Source organism: Piliocolobus tephrosceles, chromosome 3, assembly GCF_002776525.5.
Source record: "Piliocolobus tephrosceles isolate RC106 chromosome 3, ASM277652v3, whole genome shotgun sequence".
Lineage (NCBI taxonomy): Eukaryota > Metazoa > Chordata > Mammalia > Primates > Cercopithecidae > Piliocolobus > Piliocolobus tephrosceles.
In genome coordinates this window covers 132,385,181-132,413,115 of record NC_045436.1, presented here as the reverse complement: position 1 = coordinate 132,413,115, position 27,935 = coordinate 132,385,181, and the positions used below count along the sequence as shown (strand labels likewise).

The window sequence follows — 27,935 nt, the reverse complement described above, 5'->3', positions numbered from 1 at the left end:
CTTTTGAGAAATGTCTGTTCATATCCTTTGCCCACTTTTTGATGGGTTTTTTTTTTTTCTTGTAAATTTGTTTGAGTTCTTTGTAGGTTCTGGATATTAGCCCTTTGTCAGATGAATAGATTGCAAAAATTTTCTCCCATTCTGTAGGTTGCCTGTTCACTCTGATGGTAGTTTCTTTTGCTGTGCAGAAGCTCTTTAGTTTAATTAGATCCCATTTGTCAATTTTGGCTTTTGTTGCCGTTGCTTTTGGTGTTTTAGACATGAAGTCCTTGCCCATGCCTATGCCCTGAATGGTATTACCTAGGTTTTCTTCTAGGGTTTTTATGGTTTTAGGTCTAACATTTAAGTCTCTAATCCATCTTGAATTAATTTTCGTATAAGGAGTAAGGAAAGGATCCAGTTTCAGCTTTCTGCTTATGGCTAGCCAATTTTTCCAGCACCATTTATTAAATAGGGAATCCTTTCCCCATTTCTTGTTTTTGTCAGGTTTGTCAAAGATCAGATGGCTGTAGATGTGTGGTATTATTTCTGAGGGCTCTGTTCTGTTCCATTGGTCTATATCTCTGTTTTGGTACCAGTACCATGCTATTTTGGTTACTGTGGCCTTGTAGCATAGTTTGAAGTCAGGTAGCTTGATGCCTCCAGCTTTGTTCTTTTGGCTTAGGATTGTCTTGGCAAGACTACCTCTTTTCAAAAAAGATATCTGTTGTTCACAAAAAAAGTGTTAAATTGTACATGTGCAAGATGTACAAAAGTCATCTATAGAACTCAACTCATTGCCTCCTAGAAATTCCATAGAACAACTCATTAAGGCATGAGAAAAACAGGGGAGGCATAAAAAGTGGAAACATTAATATATGCATGGGTACAACCAATAGAGCAGTTACATGATATACAAAGAATAAGCACATTTTTAGAGTGAAAGTGTTACCAGATTGGAAGTTGGAGTTCCAGGTTCTTCGTGTTGCAAACAAAGAATTGGAGGAGACACATAAATAATGACACCACAAGATTTATTCAGCAAAAAATGTTCCAGAGAGAGGAACAGGCTGATCTGCGAGTGGTATCAGCCCTGGGTTAACACAGCCTTTGTTCTTTTATACCCCCTTACTACTCTTGTTTAACTTTTAGGGAGGAGGTTGCCTATAACTGACATATCAGTTTTCTTGTTTTTCTCTCTCAGTGTGCCTGTGTGTGCTTGCCATTCCATAATTTTAAGCGTATGTATGATATGCACTCCATATGTATGGGCTTTAAGTAACTTATTATAATAAAAGGTTATCCTGAGGACACATTTTGCCCCTAATGCGCATGCTCTTCTTTCAGTGACTTTCCTGTTTCATTTTATACCAGATTTGTTTACTGCAGAAAGCACTGGTTCATTGCTTCAGCTTCCTTATCAGATGGTGCCTTATGCTTGTTTTGCTGAGAACGGGCTGCTGGTTGATTTTCTGACTTCCTTCCCTATTCTCCTGCCTCAGTTCCCTCTGAGAGATGTGATCCCCATAAATCTCTATAGCTTGCTGAGGATTGAAGTTCTTTCTTCTATAGCTGCTTCCGGCTGAGTGGGACTGTTGACCCTACCTAACGGGGGACCACAGAACTCTCACCCTGCTCTATCCAGGGGGAAATTATGAAGTGTGGACTTATTTCTTGTATGATGATGTCTGGGGCTTCAGGCAATATAGCCATTTGTAGCTTGATAGACTCTAAACAGGAAGAAATAAATCTGGTTAGCAAATTTACAGTGTAAGGGCCAAAAATGAACAACAGAAGAATTACAGTTAAGGGTCCTATAAAAGGGGCTATCCAACTTTTTGCAGTTATTTAAACAGAATTTAGGGTGTTTTGTGCAGGTCTTAAATTGGTTACATTAATTGCCTTAGTCAGATGTCCCAGTATCTTGCCTGAGGAGTTAATATAGAAACAACATTCTTCTTTTTGAAAAACGCATAATCCCTTCCGATTAGCTGCGAGGAGATCTAGCCCCCTCCTGTTTTGTAAGACAATGCCTGCCAGGGAATCTATATGTCGTTGTTCTTGGATAGCTGCTGTAATTTCTGCCAAAGCCTGTTTGTTGTGAAGACAACTGAAGAGAAATGGGCCCAAGTGTGGTTCCTAAAAGTCCTGTTATTGCAGTTGCTGAAGGATGTAATACCACTGGAGCTGCCCTTTTTACAAATGCATGGCTGTGTCTTATATATACTAGCATTTGCATAAAACAGTCTTGGAAGTAAAGCAGCGATGCCGCAAGTCCCTTTCCATTGACTCGGAAGACTCATGTACCCTGAATTTCCACATACGAAATACAACCCTTGCCCAGGGTCCAAAGATACTTCATATCCCCATGATGCTAGTTCCAAAGGTGTGTCTGAGCCACTAGAGGAAGTTCCAGTGAGTTGTTCCCATAAAAGTGTTCCAGCCACAGCAAGTTGTTCATTAAGCCTAGAGTGGAAAGATAAGCTGGGGTAGAATTTTACGAATGATCTTTGGACCCCCCCAAGCCAAAGCTTGAGCTGGAGGCAAAGATGAATTGTTGATTAACACTGTGGTCCAACCAGTGGAAATACTGGAAGTATTGGTATTACTTGTATATTGAGGTCACCTTGGATCAGGATACTTGAGGAGGAATTGGTTTTGTTTTCCTAGTTTGCAATATGAATTGATTTTTGTTTCTGAGGAATTGTAATGTTTCTCTTGATTTGTCCAACTGAGGACAACCTCATATAAACAATTGTTTAGGGATCCCAGAAAGGTCCCATTCGTTCGGTGGGAAGTGAAACAAATTGGGAATTGGCTCTCTGAAGTCAGGTTGTGAAAAACCCTTACATGATTTGGGGCATTTGTAAAATTTAAATTTGGGTTGTTTCTTATGATCTGAGATAAGACTGTTAGGAATAAGCTTTCCACAGCTGGACTGGGATATGTAGCTTCTGACTGGGTAGCAACAGTGACTCTTGCATTGACCTTGACTATCTCTTCTAGTGGTAATGGTAAAACTTCAGCTGATAGTGAGCCTGAGGTACAAATGTAACAGGAAGTTAAGTTAGTGCGACTAACCGTTGAATCTGTTTAAACACTTGGTATTGAGGTTGGACCCCCAATATTGGTGAAAATAGGATTATGGACATAAAAAATGGTTCCCTTGTGGGGGAAGCAAGCAGTTAAATGACAAATATATATAAATAACTAGGATTACTTATCCCATAGTAACTATGCAACACAGACACCAGCAAAGTCAGTAGGAATTTACTTATCTTTTGGATGCCCTTTAAACAGGTACTTCGGATCCTCCACAGGTTCACAGGGTAGCGATTGATGGGAGCTTCATGTTCTAGGTCTGGAGCTTTAGGTATTGCAGGTTTGAAAGCCTGGAAAGATGTATCCAACTATTTAATCCTAACACATTAATTGCAGAGGGTGTGGTTATTATAACTGAAAAAGGTCCCTTTCATTGGGTTGTAGCTGTTGAGTGGGTGACCCCTCTTTAAGTATTCTATCTCTTGACCTAATCTTGGGTTGCTGGTTACTTCCTGGTATGGGAAGCCTTTCAGTCTAGAACCTTTGTAATGCTTGTTGAAATTATCCCAGATTAATTAGGTATTTTATTAGCCCAGCTGTTTCTGGATTAGTTATTAGATCATTACTTAAGAAGGGTCTCCCATACAGCATTTCCTATTGGCTCATCTTTACTTTTGCCCTTGGGGAGTTACGGAATCTAAAAAGGGGTATGGGTAGTAAACTGACCAAAGTTTCTGACGTTTCCTGGCATAGCTTAGCTAGTGCCCATTTTAAAGTTTGATGGGCACTATCAAACTCCAGGAAACCTCCAGGAAAGTAGAAACCTCCAGGAAAACTTTCTACTTTCTTGGAGGATTGAGGTCTCCATGCTGAACGCAAATAGTATTTAATTCTCAACACCTTAGCCACCCCTTGAGTTATCTGGGAGGCAAAGGATGGGCCGTTATCACTCTGGAGGCTTCGGGATAACTCAAACTGTGGAATTATTTATTTTAAGAGGACTTTTACAATTTCATTAGCCTTTTCTGTTCTAGTAGGGTAAGCTTCAACCTAGCCTGTAAAGGTATCTATCAGTATTAGCAAAAAACTTGTATCATCTGCAAGCAGGCTCATGGGTTAAGTCCAGATGCCAGTCTTCCCCAGGGTAAGTTCCCCTTCTTTGGACTGGTTCCATTAGCAGAGGCATTTTGTTTCCTGGGTTGTTAAATGCACACAGTAAGCAGGCTTGACAGACCTGCTTAACTACTGAGGCTAAGTTAGACCCAATAAAGACCCTGTTTGCCATGGCCAGCGTGGCATCTCTCCCCATCTGGAAAGAGTTGTGCAGGGTTTCTAATAACCTTCCACTGGGCTGTTTGAGGGATATGTATTTTTGATCCCATATACCACCAAGGTCCTTGTTTCTGTCCTCCTTGCTCCCTTATAACCCGTTCCTCCTGTGATGTGTATTCAGGTTATACTGGGGAATCACAGAAGGGAAGCAGTGCTAAGATTTTCTGAGATTGCACCTTGAGGTCTGCTGCTTTTGCTTGCCTGTCCACCTTTTGTTCCCTTGTACTATAGGAGCTAAGGCCTTTTGATACCCTCTACGAGGGATTATAGCCATGGCTTCTGGCAAATGTATTGCCTCCAACAACTGGAGAATTCCAGGCCCATGCTCTATGGGTGAGTGATTCCTAGTTAGTAGTCCTTTTTCTGTCCAAATCGCAGCATGAGCCTTAACCACAAGAAATGCATATTTGGAGTCTGTATAGATATTCTGCTTTTTTCCTTTCCCCAATATCCAGACGCAGATAAGAGCAATTGTTTCAGCTTTTTGTGCTGACATGCCCTGGGGACAGCAGTTGGACTTCAGTGATGGTGTCGTCATTTACTATTGTATATCCAGCCTGGCATTTCCCATTTGACACAAAACTGCTGCCATCTGTGAACCAGTCAGCCTCTGAGTCTGGGAGTGGCCAATCTTTTAAATCAGGTCGGCTTAAGTATGTATATATGATGACCTGTTCACATGAATGACCAATTATTGGGCCTGTGGGCAGCAATGGAGCTGGATTCAGAGCATTACAGGTTTTAAGAATTACCTCTGGATTGTCTAGGAGTATAACCTGGTACTTGGTTAACCTTTTCCTCATTATCCAACTATACCCTTTTATTTCCAAGACTGACTTCACCTGATGTGATGTTAAAACTTCCAGTGGTTGACCTAGGGTGATTTTAGTGTCTTCTTCCACTAAAATAGCAGTAACTGTTATTGCTTACAGGCAGCTTGGCCACCCAAAGGTCACATGTCCAATTTCTTGGAAAAATAGGCAGTTGGTCTGGTTCTGAACCCAATTTTTGGGTTAGCACACCCATAGCTGTGCCCTTCTTTTCTGCCCTTCTTTTCTGCTACATACAAGGAAAAGAGCTTAGTGAGGTTTGGGATGCCAAGAATGGGGGCTTGACCAAAGGCCTGTTTTAACTTGACAAAGGCTTTCCTCACTTCTGAAGTCCATCCATTCTACTAACTCATTTTATGGCCCCCTTGTTGCTTCATAAAGGGGTTTTGCTATGAGCCCAAAAATTGATATCCATATCCTGTAGAATCCCACCATTCCTAAAAAGGAACAGAGCTGTTGTTTGGTATAAGGGGGTCCAGACTGCATATGACTTATAGCTGTTCTGGGGATATCTGCTGGGCCCAAGGGTTTAGCATATAACCCCTATATTGGACTTGTTGGAGGGTGATTTCAACTTTTTTCTTTGACATTTTGTATCCCCTGTCTGCCAGGAAATTCAAGACTTTTACAGTATTTTAGTCAGATGCTTCCTGGGTTGGGCTACACACAAGGTCATCTATATATTGAAGTATGCTTCCATTTTCCAATAATAAATCTCTTTGATCCCTTTACAGGGTTTGAGCAAAGAAATGGGTGCTATCCCAAAAACCCTGAGGGAGCACTGTCCAAGTGTACTGTTTTTCTTTGGTATCTGGATTTTGCCATTCAAAGGCGAAAAGATGTTGAGACTCTGGGGCCAGAGGAATGGAAAAGAAAGCATCTTTCAGTTTTAGGACCAAGAACCATTGTGCATCCTGTGGCACCTGAGCCAAGACAGTGTATGGATCTGCCACCAATGGATGGATAGGGATAACAGCTTCACTGATTATTCTGAGATCCTGTACTAGCTGATATTCCCCCGAAGTTTTTAAGATGGATAAAATGGGAGTATTACAAGGTGAATTTGCAAGGCTTTAAAAGTTCATGAGTTAGCAATTCCCGAATTATGGGCCTCCAGCTTGATTAGATATGACTTTTGGTTAGGAAAATAGCTGGAGTCTTTTAAAGCTGTATTTTGACTGGCTTTGCCATTTTGGTTTCCCAGTATACCAAGCTAGTAGGTTGATCTGTTTGTTAATGGGGTCTAGGACACTGTTCATTTCCCCAACTGTCATCAATCCTGCTGGGCAGTGTTTATATTGTAGTAATTCACCTATTTGAACCATGGTATCTGCCCCCAACAAGAGGTCTGGGCAGCTTGATATTACTAGAAACTCCTATTGGAAAATTTGCTTCTCGAATTGACAAGTTAAAGGAGGAGCAAAGTGTCTCATTTTTGGCTTCCCCTCCATTCCCATAACATTCATGGACTGGGAGGAAAGGTTTCCTGCATAAGCAGTAAGGACAGAGTAATTTGCCTCTGGGGGCTTTGAAAATGGTAGGCTTTTAGTATAGGGCCATGAAGGCTTGCACATATGGTATTTCTGACCATTTGCCTTGTATCTTACAAAATAGATCTAATTGGAGGATGGTGTCATAATTGAGACTCCATTGGCCATTGCTCTTGACTCCCTAGCTGAAATTGAGGCCAAAAGGTGTTACAATAAAATATTAGGCATTTCTTTCACAGGTTTTCAGGGTCAAACTGATTGCAACGATTGAAGATGCAGCCAAGAGGGGAGTCAGACAGGACCGAGGGAGTGCTTCCCAGGACTACTCTGTGGAAAAGAAGAAGGGAGTCTCATGGGTTCATGAGTTTACATCTAGAAACTAAAACAATTTAGATCTGATCCCTCATTATCCAGGTGGTTGGCCCTCATCTTTGGGCTGATGCTAACCCTTGGGCTCCCCACAGACAGTTACCTATTGCCCTGGCCCTTTGGGTTTGGGGGATATCTCTAATTGGTCTAAACATGATATCCCAACACAAATGAAGAAAAAAAATTAAAACAGACAGCAAGGCCGGGCATGGTGGCTGGCTGGGCATGGTAGCTCACACCTGTAAATACCAGCACTTTGGGAGGCCAAGGTGGGCAGATCACCTGAGGCCAGGAGTTCGAGACTAGCCTGGCCAACATGGTGAAACCCTGTCTCTACTAAAAATACAAAAATTAGCCGGGCGTGGTGGTGGGCGCTGTTTGGACGAACGGAGGCAAGATGGTGCACTTCCGGGTTCTTCTTCATCACCAACAATTCCCGCGCGCGCAAAAATGCAGCCGGCGCCCAGGAAGGTGCAGATCAACTGGGCATGCACCAGGTGATGTCAATCTGAAGAGACCAAGATTTACTTGGTCGCACCTGTGGAACGCCCCCCCACACGCCCATGCCCCGCCTATTGCCCTCCCACTCCTAGAAAAGCCACTCTTGGCCAGTGAGCCACGCGGCCTTCTCACAGCCCCACTCCTGTCAGGATGTCGGGACTGTGGGAAGTCCGTCCGAGAGCCCCACCGGGGGACTCTGCCGGCCTCCTTTGCCGGAGGCCGACAGACTTCTCCCCCACACCTTAGGTGACCAAAAATAAATGTGCAGTTTTGCTGTTACCCTTGCCTACTCGCTGGTTCTTTTGTGCCCTCTCGGCTGGTCTTAGAAAAAAACAAATCAGTTGGTGCCGAAGACCCGGGAGGAGACCCCTCCTCAGGCCTCTAGGGGTTGAGGAACCTCCTCCTGCTCCCACACCGCAGACGGACCAGGACCTGAGACCCGCTTCCCTCACTCTCATGGCCTCTCTGGGGTAAGTGCCTTTGTCTCCTCTTTACCTCCCTCGGCCAGAAATGCTGCGCAGGTCCGAGGTCCATTTTGAGCCACCAAGTGGCACGGGAGACCCGTTCAGGACGGACACGTCCACCTGAAGGTAATCTCCACTTTGGCTCCATGAGCCTCCAGTCTGTCTCTGCTGGTTCCAAAGGATGCTTTGAAGCCAGGCAGAGATCCACTTCCATTTCCATTGTGTCCATTGTGTAAGTAAAGAGGAAACAAACGGGAAACCCCCCCAGTCCAGATTTCCAAAGAGCACCCCCTTAGGGTGCCTCCTAGCCAATTTAAAAACCTTACAGCTTGAACAAGACCTTAGGAGGAAGCGCTTAATTTTTTGACCTCAGCAATTTCTGCCAGCGGCTAGGCAAGTGGTCCGAAATTTACATACAAGGCTTTTGGGCCTTGAGCTCTCATCCCTATACTCCTCCTTCTCTCCACCCCCTCCCTTCCTGCCCAGACTCCTCCTCCTCCCCCCATCCAGACTCCTCCTTCCTCCTCCTTATCTACTAGTAATCCCCTCGGTCCCGTGCCTCCTTCGGGGCCCCCAACTGGCTGTCTTGAGTCCCCTATCTCTGCCCACACCCTCCTACAGTGTTAGCACCTTTGCGAGAGGTGGCTGGGGCAGAGGGGGTAGTCAGAGTACATGTCCCTTTTCCATTGGCCGATCTTTCCAAAATTGAGAAGCGTTTAGGTGATTTCTCAGCTAATCCTACCATATACATAAAAGAATTTAGATACCTTTGTCAGGCCTATGACTTAACTTGGCATGACCTCCAGGTTATCCTAACCTCTACCCTAAACTGACTGAGGTTCTAACCCAGTATACCCGGTTAGATCCGGCCTCCCCCACAGGGGCCACCATTTTGGCGTCTTATTTCATTTCTCAATCAGCTCCTGACGTTCGTAAAACACTTCAAAAGGTAGAGGATGGTCCTCAGACACCAATACAAGACCTAGTTAAATTAGCCCTTAAGGTCTATAACTCCAGAGAGGAGATGGCAGGCTCGCCTTGAACAGAAGGCACAGCTCCTAGCAGTGGCTTTACAGCCCAGTCGTAACCCCAGACCAGAGAGCACACACCCCACAGACTCCAAGGCCACGAAAGGAGCCTGCTATAAGTGTGGCAAGGCAGGACACTATGCCAACAGGTGTCCGCAAGGTCCCCGAGTCCCAACGCAGCCTTGCTATAAGTGCAAGGCATCAGGACATTAGGCCAGTGAATGTCCTAACCCTCGTCCACCAGCAACCCCCTGCCCTGCTTGCCAGCAGGGAGGAAACTGGAAGTCTGATTGCCCCACCCTGAGAACAGGTGCCGCGCCTCCACGTGACCCCCTTTCCCAGGATCCTGGGAGCTCCTTCCAGCTCCTACATCTGGACGATGACAACTGAAGGTGCCAAGACTCGGGGACCCCCATCACCCTCGCCAAGCCGCGGGTAACTCTCCTGGTAGCGGGTAAGACAATTAATTTTTTAATCAACAGCGAGGCTACCTATTCTGTTTTGCCATCCTTCTCTGGACCTAACCTTCCATCCAATATCTCTGTAGTAGGAGTAAGGGGAAAGCCATCCACTCCACAAAAACTCCACTCCTTAATTGCTGCCTGGCCAACAATTACTTTGCGCACTCATTCCTCATTCCCAGCTAAAAAAGGCCCCTACCGAAAGCAATCAGTGGAAATCAGTTTGGCTTTCCCCCACTCGCCTCAAACTTACTAAATTTTCTTAACTATCTCATACTCCCCAACCTTGCCAGGACCTTCCTTCTGGGTTTTGCCCATATTCCAACAAATGCTTCCATTCCTCATTCCTATACTAATACTGTGCCTTTTTTTTTTTTCATCCGTGCGTCCAAATACCAACCATGGGCCCTGACCTTAACGACGCCCCTTAACAGCAGGAAGTAGCCAGACAGACCACGGCGCCCCTTTATCACTATTATCAATAAAAGGTTGGACTGTTTGGACGAATGGAGGCAAGATGTGCACTTCCGGGTTCTTCTTCACCACCAACAATTCCCACGCGCGCGAAAATGCAGCCGGCGCCAGGGAAGGTGCAGATCAACTGGGCATGCGCCAGGTGATGTCAATCTGAAGAGACCAAGATTTACCTGGTCGCACCTGTGGAACGCCCCCCCACACGCCCGTGCCCCGCCTATTGCCCTCCCACTCCTAGAAAAGCCACTCTTGGCCAGTGGGCCACGTGGCCTTCTCACAGCCCCACTCCTGTCGGGATGTCGGGACTGTGGGAAGTCCGTCCGAGAGCCCCACCGGGGGACTCTGCCGGCCTCCTTTGCCAGAGGCCGATAGACTTCTCCCCCACACCTTAGGTTACCAAAATAAACTTGCAGTTTTGCTCCTACACTTGCCTACCCGCTGGTTCTTTTGCACCCGCTGGGCTGGTCTTAGAAAAAACAAATCAGGCGCCTGTAATCCCAGCTACTCAGGAGGCTAAGGCAGGAGAATTGCTTGATCCCGGGAGGCAAAGTTTGCAGTGGGAGGGCGCCCAAGTTTGCAGCCTGGGCGACAGAGTGAGACTCCATCTCAAAACAAACAAACAAACAAAAAACAAAAAAAAACAAGCAGCAAATAATGTAATAATTATAGCCGCACAAACATGCACCTCACTGTTGCAGGGACTGATCTTGTACCCGGTGGGACTTATCTGTTCCATTCTCCAATCAGGTTATCCTGTCACAGGAATTTAAAGAAAGAAATAAGTTTTGTACTGCATTTACTCATTCTAAGAATAGTAACAAGCAAGGCTATAGGAAAGTCATGGTGACCTAGTCTAAGAAGCCAGGAATGAGCTCCAAACACCCCCGAGCAATGGTTAAGAAAAACAAATTCCTTTACTGTTTCTCTTTCTTTAGACCATTAATTATGACTATTTTTGCCTGTGTTTAGCAAGATTTGTAGGTTCCTGTTTTTCTTTTGACACAGCTGCAAGGCCACGAGCTAAGCAAAGCCACAAGTTATGTGAAGTCAGCAGTTATGCTATAGATTACGAAACCTGTCACTGTATGATTTACTGCCTTGGTTCTGCTTCTGTAGTTTAGCCTATATAAGCCAAGCTCTGTCTTTGTTCAGGGCTCAGCTTTTTGGATGCAAATCCACTGAGCCGGTGCACACCTTAATATTAAGTCTTCCTGCTCTACCCATTGGTCTCTCTGATCCTCTGCTTTCCCACAACAATGGTAGTCTTCAAGTGGCCGGTGCCTTTTTGGCTCTTAACTGTCCAATCCGTGCCAGCAAAAGGCAGCTTTAAACCAAAGTGAAAGAGCTGAAGCAAAAAAGAAAAAAAATAAAAAGTCCCAGTTCTTTTGGGCTTACCTCCTGGCTGGCTCACCAAAATATGTTACCAGATTGGAAGTTGGGAGTTCCAGGTTCTTGGTGTTGTGAACAAAGAATTGGATGAGACTCACAAATAACCACTCCACAAAATTTATTAAGCAAAGAATGTTCCAGAGAGAGGAACGGGCTGATTCTCAAGTGGTGTCAGCCCTGGATTAAAATAGCCTTTGTTCTTTTATGCCCACTTCCTACTCTTCCTTAACTCTAGGGAGGGGATTTCCTATAATTGTCATATCCCTTTTCTTGTTGTTTTTCTCTTAGTGCGCCTGCGTGAGTTTGCCATGATTTTAAGTGTATGTACGATATGCATTCCATATGTGTGAGCTGGTCAGTCTTCTGACTTCCTTCCCTATTCTGCTGCCTCAGAAGGCCTACTTGGGAGAAAAGTAAACAGTAAAGAATGAAACTCCCTCTGATCGTCTGGGAAATTTTCAGGGGAGAAATGGAATTCTAGGATTTTACTATGTGTTTTCCATCTGTTAGTGGACTATAACAGTTTATTTCAATTTAATTCCACTCACAAATGTTTTGCTGAGTAAAATAGTCTCTGACTCAAGGAATTCACAGTTGGGGGCGGCAGGGAGAGACAGGTCAACAAATGATTGTATTTTGATGGATGAATTCCATGGATCTACACAGAGCCTCAGGGAGATACTATTGTGGAACAATTAATTGCATCGGGTGGTTGTCAGGAAAAGCTGCAGAGACAACCGGTGAGCACGTGTTCACCTTGCAAGTGAAGACTACTCCGCTGCAGGGTCTGGTACTGGGGCGGCGTTTTCGCCGCATACACAGTAGGAGATCCACACCTCCCGCCGACAGGAGGAAAAGGATGCCAGCTCAGGCACTAGCTGAGGTTTGGCATTTGACGGCCGCGGGCGCCGACCTCCAGGGGGCGCCGTGGGCTCGCGCTGTCCGGGCCGTTGCGTTTCCGGGCACTGGGGCGCCGCCATCGTCGCCAAGCGCGTCCCCGCCGCGAGCCGCGCACCGTCCGCCGCTCCCGTTACCAGGGTAACCGCGGCGCCTCCTCCGTGTCGGCCCCGATCGTCCCTCCGCGCCATTTTCAAACTGCCCTAGCGCCGGAGCCCGTGCCTGGGCGGAAGGAGCTAGTGGGGGAAATCGAGGCCCGAAGGCAATGCGGCTGAAGCTGCCGGTGAGTCCGGCCGTGGGAGCGAGGGGACCAGCTGCGGCGGTAGTGGCGCCTTCGCCTTCTGGGCGGTACCCGGGGGCCGGGCTCGGGCGCTGCCGGGAGGCCGCGCGGCCGCGGGAGGAAGTGAGGCTGGGCCGGGTCGGACCGGGTGGGGAGGGGCGCGGGGACTCTTCCCACCCACCCCGCCCCCACACCTCCTTCGTGTCAACACCCGACGGTAAAGTTGCAAACCGGAGATTGGCCGGAGGAGAGCTTGGGCCGGCTTGTTACGGAGCGTCAGTGTAGGCCGTGCAGACAGGCTTGCTGTTGACCAATGGTTCGATTTAAACATTAAAATGCCGTCTCACTGTCACAGTCATCCATGCTCTTTGTAACAAAACTGTCCCAAAGCGTAGGACGACAGCCTTTAATTAACCTTCACCCAGCTCCTTTGAAGCCTCTCCACTGCTTTCCAGCCTTTACTACTTTGAGTTCAATACGAAAAGACTCCGACATAACCACAGCTAACGGGTTTCTTTGTTGTTTGCGGTTTTGTTTTGTTTTTTTTAACCCCTGTGCACACGTACATACAGCATTAAATGTACTGGTTTTCAGACGCCAACCCCCAGATACTTCTACACATATATGTATGGGTGACTCCCAAACTGAACCTTTTATGTTGCTTTGCTAGAAACTTAGAGTATAGCCACCATATTTGGATGGGGATTACGGGGGAAGGCAACAGTTCATGGGTGGGAACGGCCTAACATGTTTCTGTCTGGGAGGATTTTAATCTGTCCTGTGTATTGAGGCCCTGCCCATGATTTATTGATTCGTATTCATTCTCTTTCCCTCCCCTCCAAAGCAGGATGTGAGGAGGTATTATCTGTGGGTAACTGGAGTTGGTAGCAAAGAGGGGAAATGTTTTGAGTGGTGCACCCCTTTAAGTTTACACCCTGCTAGCAATACACCTGGATTTGTCAGGTGTATTTCTGATGTTTGCAAGAATTTCCCTAAAAATCCTGCATCACTTAGGTGTCTCTTGTGGAAGGAACCTAGGAAATCCATTAGGAAGCGATTCAAGAAAAGTTAACAAGAGCAAAGAGAAAGATATACAGAAAGGAGTCACCAAGGAGAGTGACTGATTTAGAAATGATTTGGTAAGTTGAGGAAGCATGCGGGACTCAGGAGACCTGGTCTCTGATGACTGCCCGCCTACTTTGTGGCCCCGTGGTTTTGGAAGAGTTACTTTCTTGAGGCAGCCTTTCCTCATGTTTAAGTAGGGATGTTACCATTGGTCTTTCTCCCTCACAGGGTAGTTGTGAGGATCGGCTTTTACATGTATGCTCGTGCATGTAATGCATTTTTAATATATTGTGAAGAACAACAGATGTAAAACAAAATTTTTATTTGGCTTAGAAATATGAGTACCATGACTGCAGTTAGTTAGCAAAGGTTAGAAAAGAGCAAAGTTTCTAAAGAAATGATCTTTGGGCTGAGCGTATTGGCTCACAGCAGTAAACCTAGCACTTTGGGAGGTAGAGGTGGGAGAATACCTTGAGCTCAGGAGTTGGAGACCAGCCTGGGCAACATAGTAAGACCCTCTCTCTAAAAAAGGTAAAAATAAAAATTGAAAAAAAGAAATGATCTTTGGATAACTGTATTTTAGGGCAGATTGATAGGAATATATTTATAAATATTTAAAAAGACAAAGATAATAACTTAAACAGAGGTACTTATGTGTGTCTTTTTTTTAAATTGAAGTGAAATCTACATGGTGAAATGCATAGAGCTTAAGTGTACTATTTGAAAAGTACATTGTCTAAATGTGTACACTTGTGTAACCACCATCCCAATCAATGTAAATATTTTCATTACCCTAAAAAGTTGTCTCTTAACTCTAACAGGCAATCTGCAGCTGCCTCACCTCCCCAGACATCTGTTTTAATTTCTGACCCCATAGTTTAATTTTACTTGTTCATCAACTTCATATAAATGGAGTCATACAGTATATGTCTGGTTTCTTTTGCTCAAATAATGTTTTTCAGATTCATCCATGCTGTTGATGTATATCAGTAGTTTCTTTTATCCCTTAATATTGCATTGTATAAATGTATCATAGTTTATGCCTTCTGCTGTTGATGGGGGTTTAGGTTGTTTCCAATTTGGGGCTACTATGAGTAAAGCTCCTGTGAACGTTCTTGTAGAGTCTTTTTGTGGATATTTTTTATTTCTATAAATACCTGGGAATAGAATCACAGGGTTATAGTCTAGAAGTATGTTTAACTTTATAAAAAACTGCCAGACTTTTTCCAAAGTGATTTTACACTCCTGTCAGCAGTGTGTGAAGATTCTAGTTGCTCCAGATCTTTGTCGACATTTGCTATTGTCGGTCCTTGTAATTTTAGTCATTCTAGTTTGGGATAAATTGTACCTTGTTGTTTTAATTTGTATTTCCATATCGACTACTGTTGAGCACCATTTCACATCATTATTCCCATTCAGACACCTGTGCGAGGTGTCTGAGTCTTTAGCGCAACTAAATTTTAGTTTTAGCCCAAATTAATGTTCTTATTGGGATGTTTGTCTTACTATTGTGCTGTAAGCGTTCCTTTTATATTCCCTATACAAATCCTTTGTCAGATATTGTGAATATTTTCTCCCACTCTTTGGTTTGCCTTCTCTGTTCTTGAGTATTTTGATGAGGAGACATTTTAAATTTTGATGAAGTCCAGTTTATCAAATTTATCTTTTATGTTTAGTGCTTTTAAAAGAGGCCTCTCTAAGAAGTCTCTACCTACTTCAGGCTTAGGAAAAATCTTTGTTTTCTCTTAGAAGCTTTAGTATTTTAACTTTTACATTTAGTTGTATGAAGAAGTATTTATTTTAATGCAGCAACAGGAATATCATAAGCATTGGCTTTAAATCTGAATTTTCCAGAAGGCTACCTACCTGAAGAAAAACAAAAAATAATTGCTTCATATTAAAATAATTTTTTCTTCTTATTGTGAAACAACGATCATAGCTATAAGAAGATAACAATGTTTCATTCTTTTCTCTCAGGACTTTAATTTTTGGAAGTGAATAAAACTTGTTTTGGAAGTACAAGATGACTACAGCTGTAGAAAGAAAGTATATTAATATTAGGAAAAGACTGGATCAGCTGGGATACCGCCAGACTCTGACAGTAGAGTGTTTACCTTTGGTAGAAAAACTTTTCAGGTAAAGACAAAAATACAGTTTTAAACCTGTGTGATCCCTAATCCACTTAACTCATTTCTGATTGAACTTCATGCTTCGGTAAAGAAAAGGGTAGCTTTTCGGAAAGTCTTTCAATCATGAAGCTCATCTGTTTTTTCCCTGCCATCAATCCAGGCCTTACACATTGCAGAACTGTAAAGGTCACCGCTCATGCTGTACTGTTCAAAGTCAACATTTCTGAGGGTTTTCTCTGTGAACAGAATTACTGTTTTTTTGGGTATCTGATATAATTGAGAGACACTTCTCCCTTAAGTTCCTTTTTTTTTTTTTTTTTTCCCCTGAAGTTCTTTGTCTGCTTCACTGGTCTTCAAATATAGTCATGGATAGTTTCATGACAGTGACACGTTCTGAGAAACATGTCATTCATTAGGTGATTTTGTCATTGTACCGACATCATAGGGTGTGCTTACATGAATCTAGATGGTATAGCCTACCACAAACCTGGGCTATATGGTCTATATCCTATGGCTCTTAGGCCACAAACCTGGACAGCATGTTACTGTACTGAATACTATAGGCAGTTGTAACACAGTGGTGCCTATTTGTCTATCTGAACATATGTAAACATAGAAAAGGTATTGTGTTGTGCTACAGTGTTACAATGACCAGGATCTCATGAGGCAATAGGAATTTTTCAGCTCCCCCCATTATAAATCTTACAGAACTACTTTCCTTCCTATATGTGGTCTGTCATTGACCAAAATGTCATTATGTGGTACATGACTGTATTTTAAGCCTCTTTAGAAATATGTTTTTAGTTATTAGAAAGTTAATGAAATATTTCCTGGTATTTAAATTTTCTGTTCTTTAGCGACTTAGTTCATACAACAGAGAGCCTTCGGCAATCAAAATTATCTGCTGTGAAAGCTGAAAAAGAAAGTGCCAATTTTGATTTTGTTTTGGAACCCTATAAACTTGAAAATGCAAGATTGAGTAGAGAAAATAATGAATTATACCTAGAGTTAATGAAACTGAGAGAACATTCGGACCAACACGTTAAAGGTAAGTGAAAATTTGATAATTTTTAAAATGCAACGTCTTTGTCCTTTTTGTTTTAGAAGGAAAGGCTAATGTCTAATTTTAAAACTATCGATTAGAAAATATAGTAGTCCTACAGCTGGATGGTGTGTGCCTGTAATCCCAGCTACTCAGGAGTCTAAGGTGGGAGGATTGTTTGAGTCCAGAAGTTTGAGACCAGCCTAGGCAACATAGTGAGAACTTGTTTCAAAAAAGAAAAGAAAATATGGTAGTCCTTCTGCTAATAGCCCCTGAAATACTATAGGGTATGTTGAAGAGTTCCTGAGAAGGAAAATAAATGTGCATTATATAGCTATGGTAATCACTATATGTGGATTACATTTTTAAAATTAAAATTTTAGAATTAAAATTGCCATAGGGAATATTAAATGCTGGATATGAAGAAATGTTCTTGAAACAACTTTTGTTTTTCCCTTACTGAAAATAAAAGTAGTAAATAAGGTGAAAGCCATGCATCATGCTGACTGTTTTATAGTCAGTCTTTGAGCTGTCAAGTAGAATAGGATGATTTCAAAGGTACTAGGGAAAAGATAATTATATGGTTATCTTAGTATGAATTATTCTTATATTAAGTAGAAAACTTTATCTAATCCATGGTATGAATTGGTAATCCTTTAGCTTCAGACCCAATTTACTGGATCAAAAGCTATGATGTACATTAGGCTCATACAATAGCTGCAAAATGAAGATTCCCTTTTGTGCTTAGTGAGTTATTTGCAGTTTTGTTAATAATAGTAGAAGAAGGAATACGTTTCTACTAAAGCATGCGTAAGAAGCAGGTGGAGACTTTTAAATTGATACGACTTTTTGTATTTTGTGAAATGGAAAACCTTCATTGGATTTCTTGGTCTTTAAAATAGTCTGAATCTTTTTCATTTTAAGAGTTGAAAACTTCATTGAAGAAGTGTGCACGTGAAACAGATGATCTGAAATTTCTAAATAACCAATATGTTCATAAACTCAAACTGTTGGAGAAAGAGAGCAAAGCTAAGAATGAAAGAATTCAACAACTTCAAGAAAAGAATTTGCATGCTGTAGTACAAACTCCAGGTAAATCGATTCCTTCTCAAGACAAATTGTACACATTTAATCTTTTAACGATGTTAACGTCATTGACTAAAATAGGACTTTGGATTGTATTTTCATGCTTAGACTTTAGTGTTTGAAAATATATATTGAATAGACCATAAACTTCTTATTTATTTCTAATGATCTGGGTAGTAATTTATATGTGTGCTTAGAAATGTATGTAGTGTTAGTTACTCAGATACAAGTAGTCTAACTTTAATGCCCAGAGCTTTCTCTAATCAATATTTTAAATTCTTTTTTCTATTATTATTATCATTATTATTTTAGTTGTAAAAGTAATTCATACTCATTAAAGAATTTGGAAATTATGTACTTTCTTAGTTTATTTTACTATTTTTAGCATTATGCTCAGTAGTTATAGAGCAAGAAAAAGAAATTATGGGTCCAGGTGCGGTGGCTCACCCCTGTAATCCCAGCACTTTGGGAAGCTGAAGTGGGCAGATCATTTGAGCCCAGTTTGAGACCAGTGTGGGAAACCCCATCTCTACCAAAAATACAAAAATTAGCTGGGCATGGTGGCGCAAGCCTATATAGTTCCAGCTACTTGGGAGGCTGAAGTGGGAGGATTGCTTGAGCCTGGGAGGCGGAGGTTGCAGTGAGCTGAGAGTGTACCACTGCACTCCAGCTTGGGTGATAGAGTGAGACCGTCTCAAAAAAACGAAACGATGGGCCACATCCAGAGTTGGTGATTGTTCAGCAGGTATGGGTTGGTGGAAGAATCTACAATATTAGTGACAGAATCATTAAGATAGCTGAACCATGGGATCAAGATTATGAAATTAAGTGAGTAACAGGTGGCTGCTGGTTTATGGGACTAGGTCAAGACAGATTAAAGAGCGTGGTGAGTACCAAAAGTAATTTGTTTGCTATAGTCAGAATGGAATTTTGGAGTTGAAGAACTAGAAGCCAGCAGAGTTCTGAGTGATGACAAAGGCCAAAGTGTAGTCATTTTATTGTGTGCCTGAGGTTGAGGAGAGAGGAAACTCCTGAGAATGGACAGATTAGAACTGTGAAGGCAGGGTGGGGGAAGACTCAGTGGACCCTGAGATAGTTTAGTAAATGAGATAGATGGACACGGGGACTGTGAGCCAAAGGCCGAAGAGATGGAGAAAAGTGGGAGTCAACCTTGAAAGTAACTAGAAGATGAAGCCTAAAAAGAGGATAATCAGGTTTCCTGAGGAAAGAATGGGATAGACTCCAGAGAGATTCAAGATGTGTAATCAATATAGTGACTAAGTGTAGATTTGGGAAGCAGAGGAATTCTCAGACTTCTCTTTCGAGTGAATGGGTAGGTGGAGGGTGATACTATTTCTTAAGTTAGAGAATGTGGGAAGCAGAGCAGGAGTCCACTTTTGGATGTGTGGAATATGCTATACCCAGAAAACATGCATGTCTAAATTTTTGGCAAACAGTGGGATATGTAGATCTGTTCTCAAAAGTGTGGGCCCTGGTGGAGATGCAAATTTGAGAGTCATTGGAGTCTCATGGTAATTGAAGCTATGGGTGTAGTAAGAATTATCTACTGAGATTATGTAGACTGGAAAGAGAGGAGACCCAGAGTCAGATGCTAGGGAAGTTGATATTTAAGGGACAGGTGGAAGAAGATGGTTTCTGAAATAAACTGAGGAGCCACCAAGGAGGAAAACCAGGAGGTAAAGAAAGAAGGAATGGTTAGCTTTGTTCAGGTGTGTCAACAAGCAGGTCATTTTAATACCCTTGGCCCAGTTTTCTTATCCTTAAAACTCCTTTTGTATACTCCTACTTCTGTAGGAGTATACAAAATTTGTTAGAATTCTAATGAGACAAAATTGTGAATTATGTTTGTTCTTCACGAGGATCTTCTAGTTTTTCAAATATACTTCTAATCTTGGCAAAATCCGTAAAAAGATACATTGTCTGTGTATTTTTGACCAAAACAAGATATATCTAGCCGTAAGAAAATTTAGTCCTACTACTTGTAAAGATTAAGAAAACATTCCCTCCTAATTCAGGTTATAGCTTGGCTTTATATTACAGATGACATTCCGTTCATTCTAAGTTTGCTACTTACGATTTCAGTTATCTGCTATGTTGATATTACTTAATAAGCATGCGTATTTTAGTTCTCACTGCCAGTTTTCTGCTAGTGATAATTTCTTGAGCTCATACAGTGAACACCACAGGCACATTCAGCTTTTTTTTTTTTTTTTTTTTTTTGAGATGGAGTTTCACTCTTGTTGCCCAGGCTGGAGTGCAGTGGCACGATCTCGGCTTACCGCAACCTCTGCCTCCCGGGTTCAAGCGATTCTCCTGCCTCAGCCTCCCAAGTAGCTGGGATTATAGGTGCCCGCCACCACGCCCAGCTAATTTTTTTGTATTTTTAGTAGAGAGGGGGTTTCACCATGTTGGTCAGGCTTGGTCTCAAACTCCCAACCTCAGGTGATCCACCAGCCTCGGCCTTCCAAAGTGTTGAGATTACAGGCGTGAGCCACTGTACCCGGCCATATTCAGCTTTTAAACTTGCCAGAGTCTTATCCCCATCTAGTGGACAGACATATTAAGCCTGGCATATATGCCAAGCATGCAGGCATATAAAACTTGTTTGATAACCATGTCTTGTTGAGGTTTTTAGGAATGCATTATTTAGTTAAAGATCAGGGTGGATATTTACATATTGATGGAGAAAATATTTTATCAATATGTATTATGAACTGCAGCACACTTTATAACCAAAAGGCTAACCTGGAATATTTAGTTCTAAGACATGGTTTTGTTTCTTGTTAATTTTTTAGGACACTCATTCTTTTTAGGTGGCAAGAAAAGAAGTATTGCTTTCAGGCGCCAGCGTATGCAAATTGATGAACCGGTTCCTCCCTCTGAAGTTAGTTCATATCCGGTTCCTCAACCAGATGACCCTTACATTGCAGACCTCCTACAAGTGGCTGATAACAGGTGCATTAAATAATTCTTTCTTGGCTTGAGTTAATTGAGCACTCAGTTAGCTCTAAGTTTCTTGATAGGAGGGCTTTTTGTCTTGTTAACTGTTGTCGCTCCAGTGTCTAGCACAGAACTTTGCACAGGCACTCAGTAAATACTTTCAGATTGATATAAAATGTTTTTACTTGTTTTGAAACTTTGATCAAGTAGATCGTATATCTAAGGTTTCTGTTCACACTGGTTTAAAAATAGTTTAGTGCCATCAAGAACCTGTTTAAGTAGAGCTGCTTTGACATTTTGTGTCATCTCCAAGTAAGAGGTATCTTTTGCAGGAATCTTTATTACTTCAGATTTATGTCAACTGCCAGTTAAATATAAACAGATTTGTAACTGGATTTGAAATACCTTTTTTAATGCTTTCTCTAGCTCTGTGTTTATATTTCCTTACATTTGAATCATATATAAATTCCATTTGATTGAAACGTTATTAAACGTTTCCTGGGCAAGGCACTGTGTAAGTGTTCTGAGGATAAAAAAGATGAAGAAGATGGTGTTTCTGCTTTTGAGAAGTTTGTAGTCAAGTACTAGAGATGAGACGAGAAATTCACAAAACATCATTAAGAAAATTCTAAGAGGCTCAAATTATAAATTCACAAAACACCATTAAGAAAAGTATAAGAGACTCAAAGGATGAGCACTAGTCTCCATGATAATAGCTAGAGAAGCATTTCAAAGTATAGAATACACTAATGGAAATAGTTCATGCAGGTAGCTTTTTATTTTGTAGATTATGCAGAGACTGTGGGGGATTTTATTAATCTCAGTTGATCAATCTAAAAGAGATCACTGGGACCAGGTGCAGTGGCTCACACCTGCTAATCCCAGCACTTTGGGAGGCCGAGGCAGGAGGATTGCTTGAACCCATGAATTCGAGACCAGCCTGGGCAATATAGTGAGACCTTGTCTCTACAAAAAAAATTAAAAATTAGCTGAGCATAGTGGCATGCACCTGTAGTCCCAGCTACTTAGGAGGCTGAAGTAGGCAGATCACTTGAACCTAGGAGGCAGAGGTTGCAATGAGCTGAGATTGAACCACTGCACTCCAGCCTGGGACACAGAGCAAGACCCTTTGAGCTACTGATTAGGATCTCTTCACTCAGTTGTCACACAGTATTTTTATGTAGTTATTTGACCTTAACTGGGAAGTGTTTTGTTTTTATAATCTAGGACTTTTCAGACAATGTGTTAGTATTATTTAGGGAATTATTTGGGCTGCGTAAGTGACATTCGTCTCTTTTAATTGTCCTGTTTAATTTATATATGCACATTTTGTTTGTATTCAGAGTCATTCATGCATTTATATGAGTGCAGCTGCATGCATACTCTTCTCCTAAACTTAGATTAGTAGAAAATGTTGGTTCCAGTTAACATCAAGTACAAGCCGTATCCAGCCTCATTTACTCCACCCCATGGAAAATCTCTTTTAAAAACAGACCTGGGGCTGAAAGCACTGTGGCTCACGCCTGTAATGCCAGCATTTTGGTAGGCCGAGGCAGGAGGATTGCTTAAGCCCAGGAGTTCAAGATCGGCTTCAGCAATGTGGAAAAACTCTCTCTCTACAAAAAATTTAAAAATTACCCAAGTGTGGTGGCATGTGCCTATGGTCCCAGGTACTTGGGAGGCTGAGGTGGGAGGATTGATGGAGCTGTGGAGGTTGAGGCTACAGTGAGCTGTGATCAGGCCACTGGATTCTAGCCTGGGTAACAAAGGAAGGCCCTGACTCAAAAAAGAAAAAAAAGCAGACCTGGCTTCAGGCTTTGTCTTTCCAATATGAAAATAGATTATGTCATAATGTACCTGAACAATTCAGATAATTTGGACAAAATCTTGATTCTGTTAGAATTAACAAGTTCCAGAAGGAATAGGTTTTTTTGCTGTAGTTACATATGATCTTTCTCTCCAGAGTTTCAAAGTAGTATTAGACAATACAGGGTTAGGGGCAGTAAACACATTTTAGTTTCTTATTTCACTTACTAAGCCTGTGAATTTTGGAGTAAACCTCAGTTTTCTAAACCTAAGAATTGACAGCAGTACCTCAAAGAATTTTCCTGGGGATCAAAATGCAATAGTGAGGTGTTTCTTGCACAGTGTATCTGAGTTACAAATTATTTTCTACTCAGTTTTAAATCTATTCTTACAAACCAACTCTCCATGATGATGTACTATGTTTTATGTTGATTTGGGGACCCTTTGGCACAGTACGTCCTACCTCTTTGAGAAGCTGAAAGTATAGAATTTATGAAATAACACATCTAGCTTCGTTTCTTATTTTGTTTTTCCTAACAAAAGTATATTGGCATTAATTTAAAGTGCTTTTCAGGATTCAAGAACTTCAACAGGAAGTCCACCAGCTACAAGAAAAGTTAGCAGTGATGGAAAGTGGGGTGAGCGATTATAGCAAGCAGGTAGGATTTTTATTTACTTGCATAGTAGGGATTGAGATAGGTATGCTGTGATTGTAAATAGAATTGGGTTATATTTGAAATTACTGATACTGAGTTTTTATATAGCTTTTATCTTTTTCATCAGATTTGTTAATAGAGTTAATAGCTGTAATAGCTTAGGTGGCTTTACTTACTTAGTCTATCTCTTAAAAAAATTTAAAAATTAGCCAAGTGTGCTGGCATGTGCCTATGGTCCCAGGTACTTGGGAGGCTGAGGTGGGAGGATTGATGGATTGAAGAGCACTTTTTTACTCCATTCCCTTCACTATTCATTGAGGTGAATAGTAGTTTTTGTTTGGTTTTTCTTTTAGCTGAATCATTTATCTCCCCAAATATAATTTTATAACCATATTACTGTTTTCATTGAAGTGTGCTATGTTTTACAATTGTACTTTTGCAATTTTTCTACTCTTCTTATAGATTTTGTCTTTTGTCAGGAAGATCAGGGCATCAGTCTCTTAGAAAGTTACTCTTTTGTGTTGCCATTTTTTTTTTTTTTTTTCTCTACAAGCACTAGTCCTCATACAACAGTTTTCTGAAGAATCAGGAGAATTAGTAGATGCAGTTGTATTATAACCATAGCGAGCTTTGTCTTTTCATAATTTCTATTGATGTCTTGGCTAAATTCTGATTTGGGTAATTACAGGCTTGTTTTCTTAATATGCGTCCTGAAGGTTGAATTGGCGTCCTGAAGGTTAAATTGGGTAACACGTTTTTCATTTTCTGCATTGATTGCATTTTTTTTTGAGTGATCTGCACACACAAATATAGATGTAACTTAGGTGTTGGTATGACTAGATCTTTAAAAGTGTTTTGAAGATTAGTTGGATAAAATGGAGTTAAGGAAAATCGACCAGGTGTGGTGGCTCATGCCTGTAATCCTAGCACTTTGAGAGGCCGAGGTGAGTGGATCACTTGAGGTCGGGAGTTGGCGGCCAGCCTGACCAACATGGAGAAACCCCATCTCTACTAAAAATACAAAATTAGCTGGGCATGGTGGTGCATGCCTGTAATCCCAACTACTCGGGAGGCTGAGGAAGGAGAATCGCTTGAACCTGGGAGACAGAGGTTGTGGTGAGCCGAGATCATGCCATTGCACTCCAGCCTGGGCAACAAGAGCGAAAACTCCATCTAAAAAAAAAAAAAGAAAAAAAGAAAAATTCCATCTTCTGAGAAAGTCACCTTGTCTCAACTTTCTATCTCTACCTTTAAAATTAGCCATATTTGAACTCAGGCTGTCTTAAGACTTAGTGGGCAGGGTATTGTTCATCCTATTTAAGGCTGAGTTGCCTGTGCTCTTGACCCCATTTCCTCTTTTTTCCTTAGAACCTTGCTTTAATCAATTATTCTTTTTTCTTTAATAAGTACTTGTATAACCACTTTACAACGATTAATTTAATCTTCATAACAATCCTGTGAAGACATACTTGTTTTGTCATAGCTAACATCCCTTTTCAAAAACTCTTTTTTTTGAAATGGAGTCTCGCTCTGTCGCCCAGTCTGGAGTGCAGTGGCATGATCTCGGCTCACTGCAAGCTCCGCCTCCTGGGTTCATGCCATTCTCCTGCCTCAGCCTCCTGAGTAGCTGGGACTACAGGCACCCACCATCGCGCCTGGCTAATTTTTTGTTATTTTTTAGTAGAGACGGGGTTTCACCATGTTAGCCAGAATGGTATCGATCTCCTGACCTCGTGATCCTCCCACCTCGGCCTCCCAAAGTGCTGGGATTACAGGGGTGAGCCACCGCGCCCAGCCAAAAAACTCTTTTAACTACCTCTTCCTCTTGAGGATTCCTTCTCCCTCTCTATGCATACTTCTCCAAAGACTGTCTTACTTGATAGCTCCATTTCTGTCTCTGCTTCTCCACCTCCTGCTCACTCCTTAACCTACTGTAGTCTGTCTTCTGCACTCACTAGTCTAGTTAATTACATCAGTAACATTAATTGTTAGAGCCAAAAGGATACTTAAGGGTCTATTTTCTTGACCTACTCTGTGGTAGTTGGTAGTATTGATAATTGGTCTTTGAAACTTTTCCATGACTTCATTTTTTTCTAGTTTCCTTTTTTTTAAGCCTATTATAATTGGTTTTTTTGGTTTGTTTCACCTGTCCACTCCCTGAAATATTACTGTTTTCCTGAATTCTGTCTTTGACCCCTTCTTCTCTTCTGTATCTTTTCTCAAGTGTCCTCATCGCTCTCTTGGTTTAAAATATTGCCTGTGTATTGATGACTCCTTCATCTCTTTGGCTCAAACTTCTCTGCTGAACTCCAGACCCATGTACCCACCTTCACACTGGGCATTTCCACTTGAATGTAGTCTTTTTGTACTCATATGCCTTGTACTGGACTTGTTCTCTTCTGGTTTCAACTCCTGTATTCTCTACTTTGGTTGGTAGCATCAACGTTTGCCCAACTGCACATTCTATAGTCTTTCTAGATCTCTTTCTTTTGCCTTCACATACCACTCACCAAGTTCTGTCATTTCTACTGGCTAAGTGCTTCTTAAACTTATTTCTTCTGTTCTATCCTCTACCACTGTTTTATTTTAGTCATTAATTGTTTCTTGTGCATTCCTGTATTAGGTTTCCCTGCCTCTGTTTTTATTCCTATCAATTTCATCCTTTAGTCCAGGATAATCATAATTAGTTTCATCCTAATTCTTCAGACATCCCCAACTACTAGATCCCATGCACATTACATCCAGTCATACCAAGCTATTTCTGCTGTCTCAGACATTCCATGTTGTTGTTACTTTTTGGTATGTTTGGAGTGCTTGGTTATTTATTTATTTTAAGAAAACCAAAGCTTGGGCCAGGAGCAGTGGCTCACGCCTATAATCCCAGAACTTTAGGAAGGTGATTTGGGCAGATCACCTGAGGTTAGGAGTTCAAGACCAGCCTGGCCAACATGGTAAAACCCCATCTCTACTAAAAATGCAAAAATTAGCTAGGCGTGGTGGCACATGCCTATAGTCCCAGCTACTCAGGAGGCTGAGGCAGGAGAATCGCTCGAACCCGGGAAGCAGAGGTTGCAGTGACCCAAGATCATGCCACTGCACTCCAGACTGGGTGACAGAGTGAAACTCCGTCTCAAAAAGAGAAAAAAAAGAAAGCCAAAGCTTGAAAGTGTGAGCTTTTCCAAATTCTTACATAAATAACAGATAATTAAATTCACCCCAGTTTCCTATTCTTTCTAATATTGAGGTTCAGTAGCAACTTACTTTTCTTAGTGTTTTATACTCATTTATTTATTCTACCAGGGACTGAAGTAGTTTTGATTCAATTCTAGTACTTGAGCATGTGTGTAATCTGCTAACAAGTTTGTTTTTATATAAACATTGTTAAATCTTAAAAGAGGGAAAAAAACACAAAAATTAAATAAGGAAGAATCTGTAGTAAAAATACATATGAAAGATATATTGACAGTATGTCTGTTGACATTTTCTATATAATTTATTTTTGTTCTGCATTTATGCATATAATATATGACACAAATATAAATGTTAATCTCTTGTATACATTGGGATGTAAGAAAATATGTCCAAATAAATGTTTGTTCAGTGTTAGTCATTTGGCTGAAAACCAGATTTTTTAAAATGACAGCATGACTTTGTGTCTTCAGATCGAGCTAAGAGAACGAGAGATAGAACGACTGTCAGTTGCTTTGGATGGTGGTCGGTCCCCTGATGTCCTCTCTCTGGAGTCTAGAAATAAAACCAATGAAAAGCTTATTGCTCATTTAAATATTCAGGTAATGGCTTTTATAATTATTTCACTGAGTGTATATAATGGTGTTTATAATAAACACTATATGTTTATAATGGTCTATGGGTTTGTAAAAGTGGTGGGAGTTGTTCACTGAGGTATTACTTGCAATGGGAAAAATTTGATAGAATCATAGTATCCAGAAATAAGGTGGAGTTATTGAAAAATCATGTTTCTAAAGACTGAGGAGTCTCATTCTAAAGAATGAGGAGTAATTAACATACACCATAACATTAACAATTTAAAGGAAGAGAATAAACTCTGGGCACATGATTGTCAATTTGCTTTTAAGAAAATGTATATATGGACTTGGAAAGAGAAAACAAAGAGAATGTACCAAAGTATACTAACAAAGCTTACCTTTGTGTGGTGGGATAGTCTCCTTTATGGTTTTCTCTTTTTTTAAAAAAAAAATTCGTGAGTATATCTTTTATAACCTAAAAAATTAAAAATGTATGTAAAAATTAAATATCTAGCTTTTAGCTACTTATGTAGTGGATTCCTTTGCCATGCATTTGACCTAAGGCTGAAAGAGCAGGAGAGTTCCATATAGCATGACACATGAACTTTAGAAATTTTGGTATGACAGAGCTGCTTGGGCTACAAACAGAATATAGTAGGTAAAAAATATCAACAGTAGCTCTAGAGGAGTGCTGTCCCATACAAATATGATATGAGCCATAAATGTAATTTAAATTTTTCCAGTAGCAGCTCGATTTAAAAAAATAAAAAGAGGTGAAATTAATTGTAATAATGTATTTACCCCAACATGTCCAAAATATTGTCATTTCAACCAGTAATGTTTTTACATACCTATTTTTTTCTTTGTATTATCTTTGAAATCCTGTG

General features: G+C 41.4%; 1 protein-coding gene and 1 long non-coding RNA gene across 3 annotated transcripts in view; one reads left to right on the top strand and one right to left on the bottom strand.

The window, feature by feature from the left end:
* Nucleotides 1–996: 996 nt before the first annotated feature.
* On the bottom strand, nt 997–11,655 carry LOC111526469. Its single transcript, XR_002726373.2, has 3 exons — nt 11,366–11,655; nt 10,656–10,723; nt 997–3,371 (listed from the first exon to the last, which is right to left on the bottom strand). It is a non-coding gene; the product is annotated as an uncharacterized LOC111526469 (long non-coding RNA).
* A 653-nt stretch (nt 11,656–12,308) lies between these two features.
* The window catches only part of CEP135 (centrosomal protein 135), an 81,977-nt gene continuing 66,350 nt past the window's right edge, over nt 12,309–27,935 (top strand). Inside the window, exons 1-7 of one of the 2 annotated variants that reach the window (XM_023192188.2) lie at nt 12,309–12,539; nt 15,579–15,737; nt 16,588–16,778; nt 17,697–17,864; nt 20,693–20,834; nt 23,200–23,284; nt 26,944–27,072. In XM_023192188.2, the coding sequence (XP_023047956.1) occupies nt 15,625–15,737; nt 16,588–16,778; nt 17,697–17,864; nt 20,693–20,834; nt 23,200–23,284; nt 26,944–27,072 (828 nt within the window). In that variant the 5' untranslated portion in view covers nt 12,309–12,539; nt 15,579–15,624. Of the gene's footprint in view, nt 12,540–15,578; nt 15,738–16,587; nt 16,779–17,696; nt 17,865–20,674; nt 20,835–23,199; nt 23,285–26,943; nt 27,073–27,935 lie in introns of both variants that reach the window. The other variant, XM_023192187.2, reaches the window with a different exon arrangement.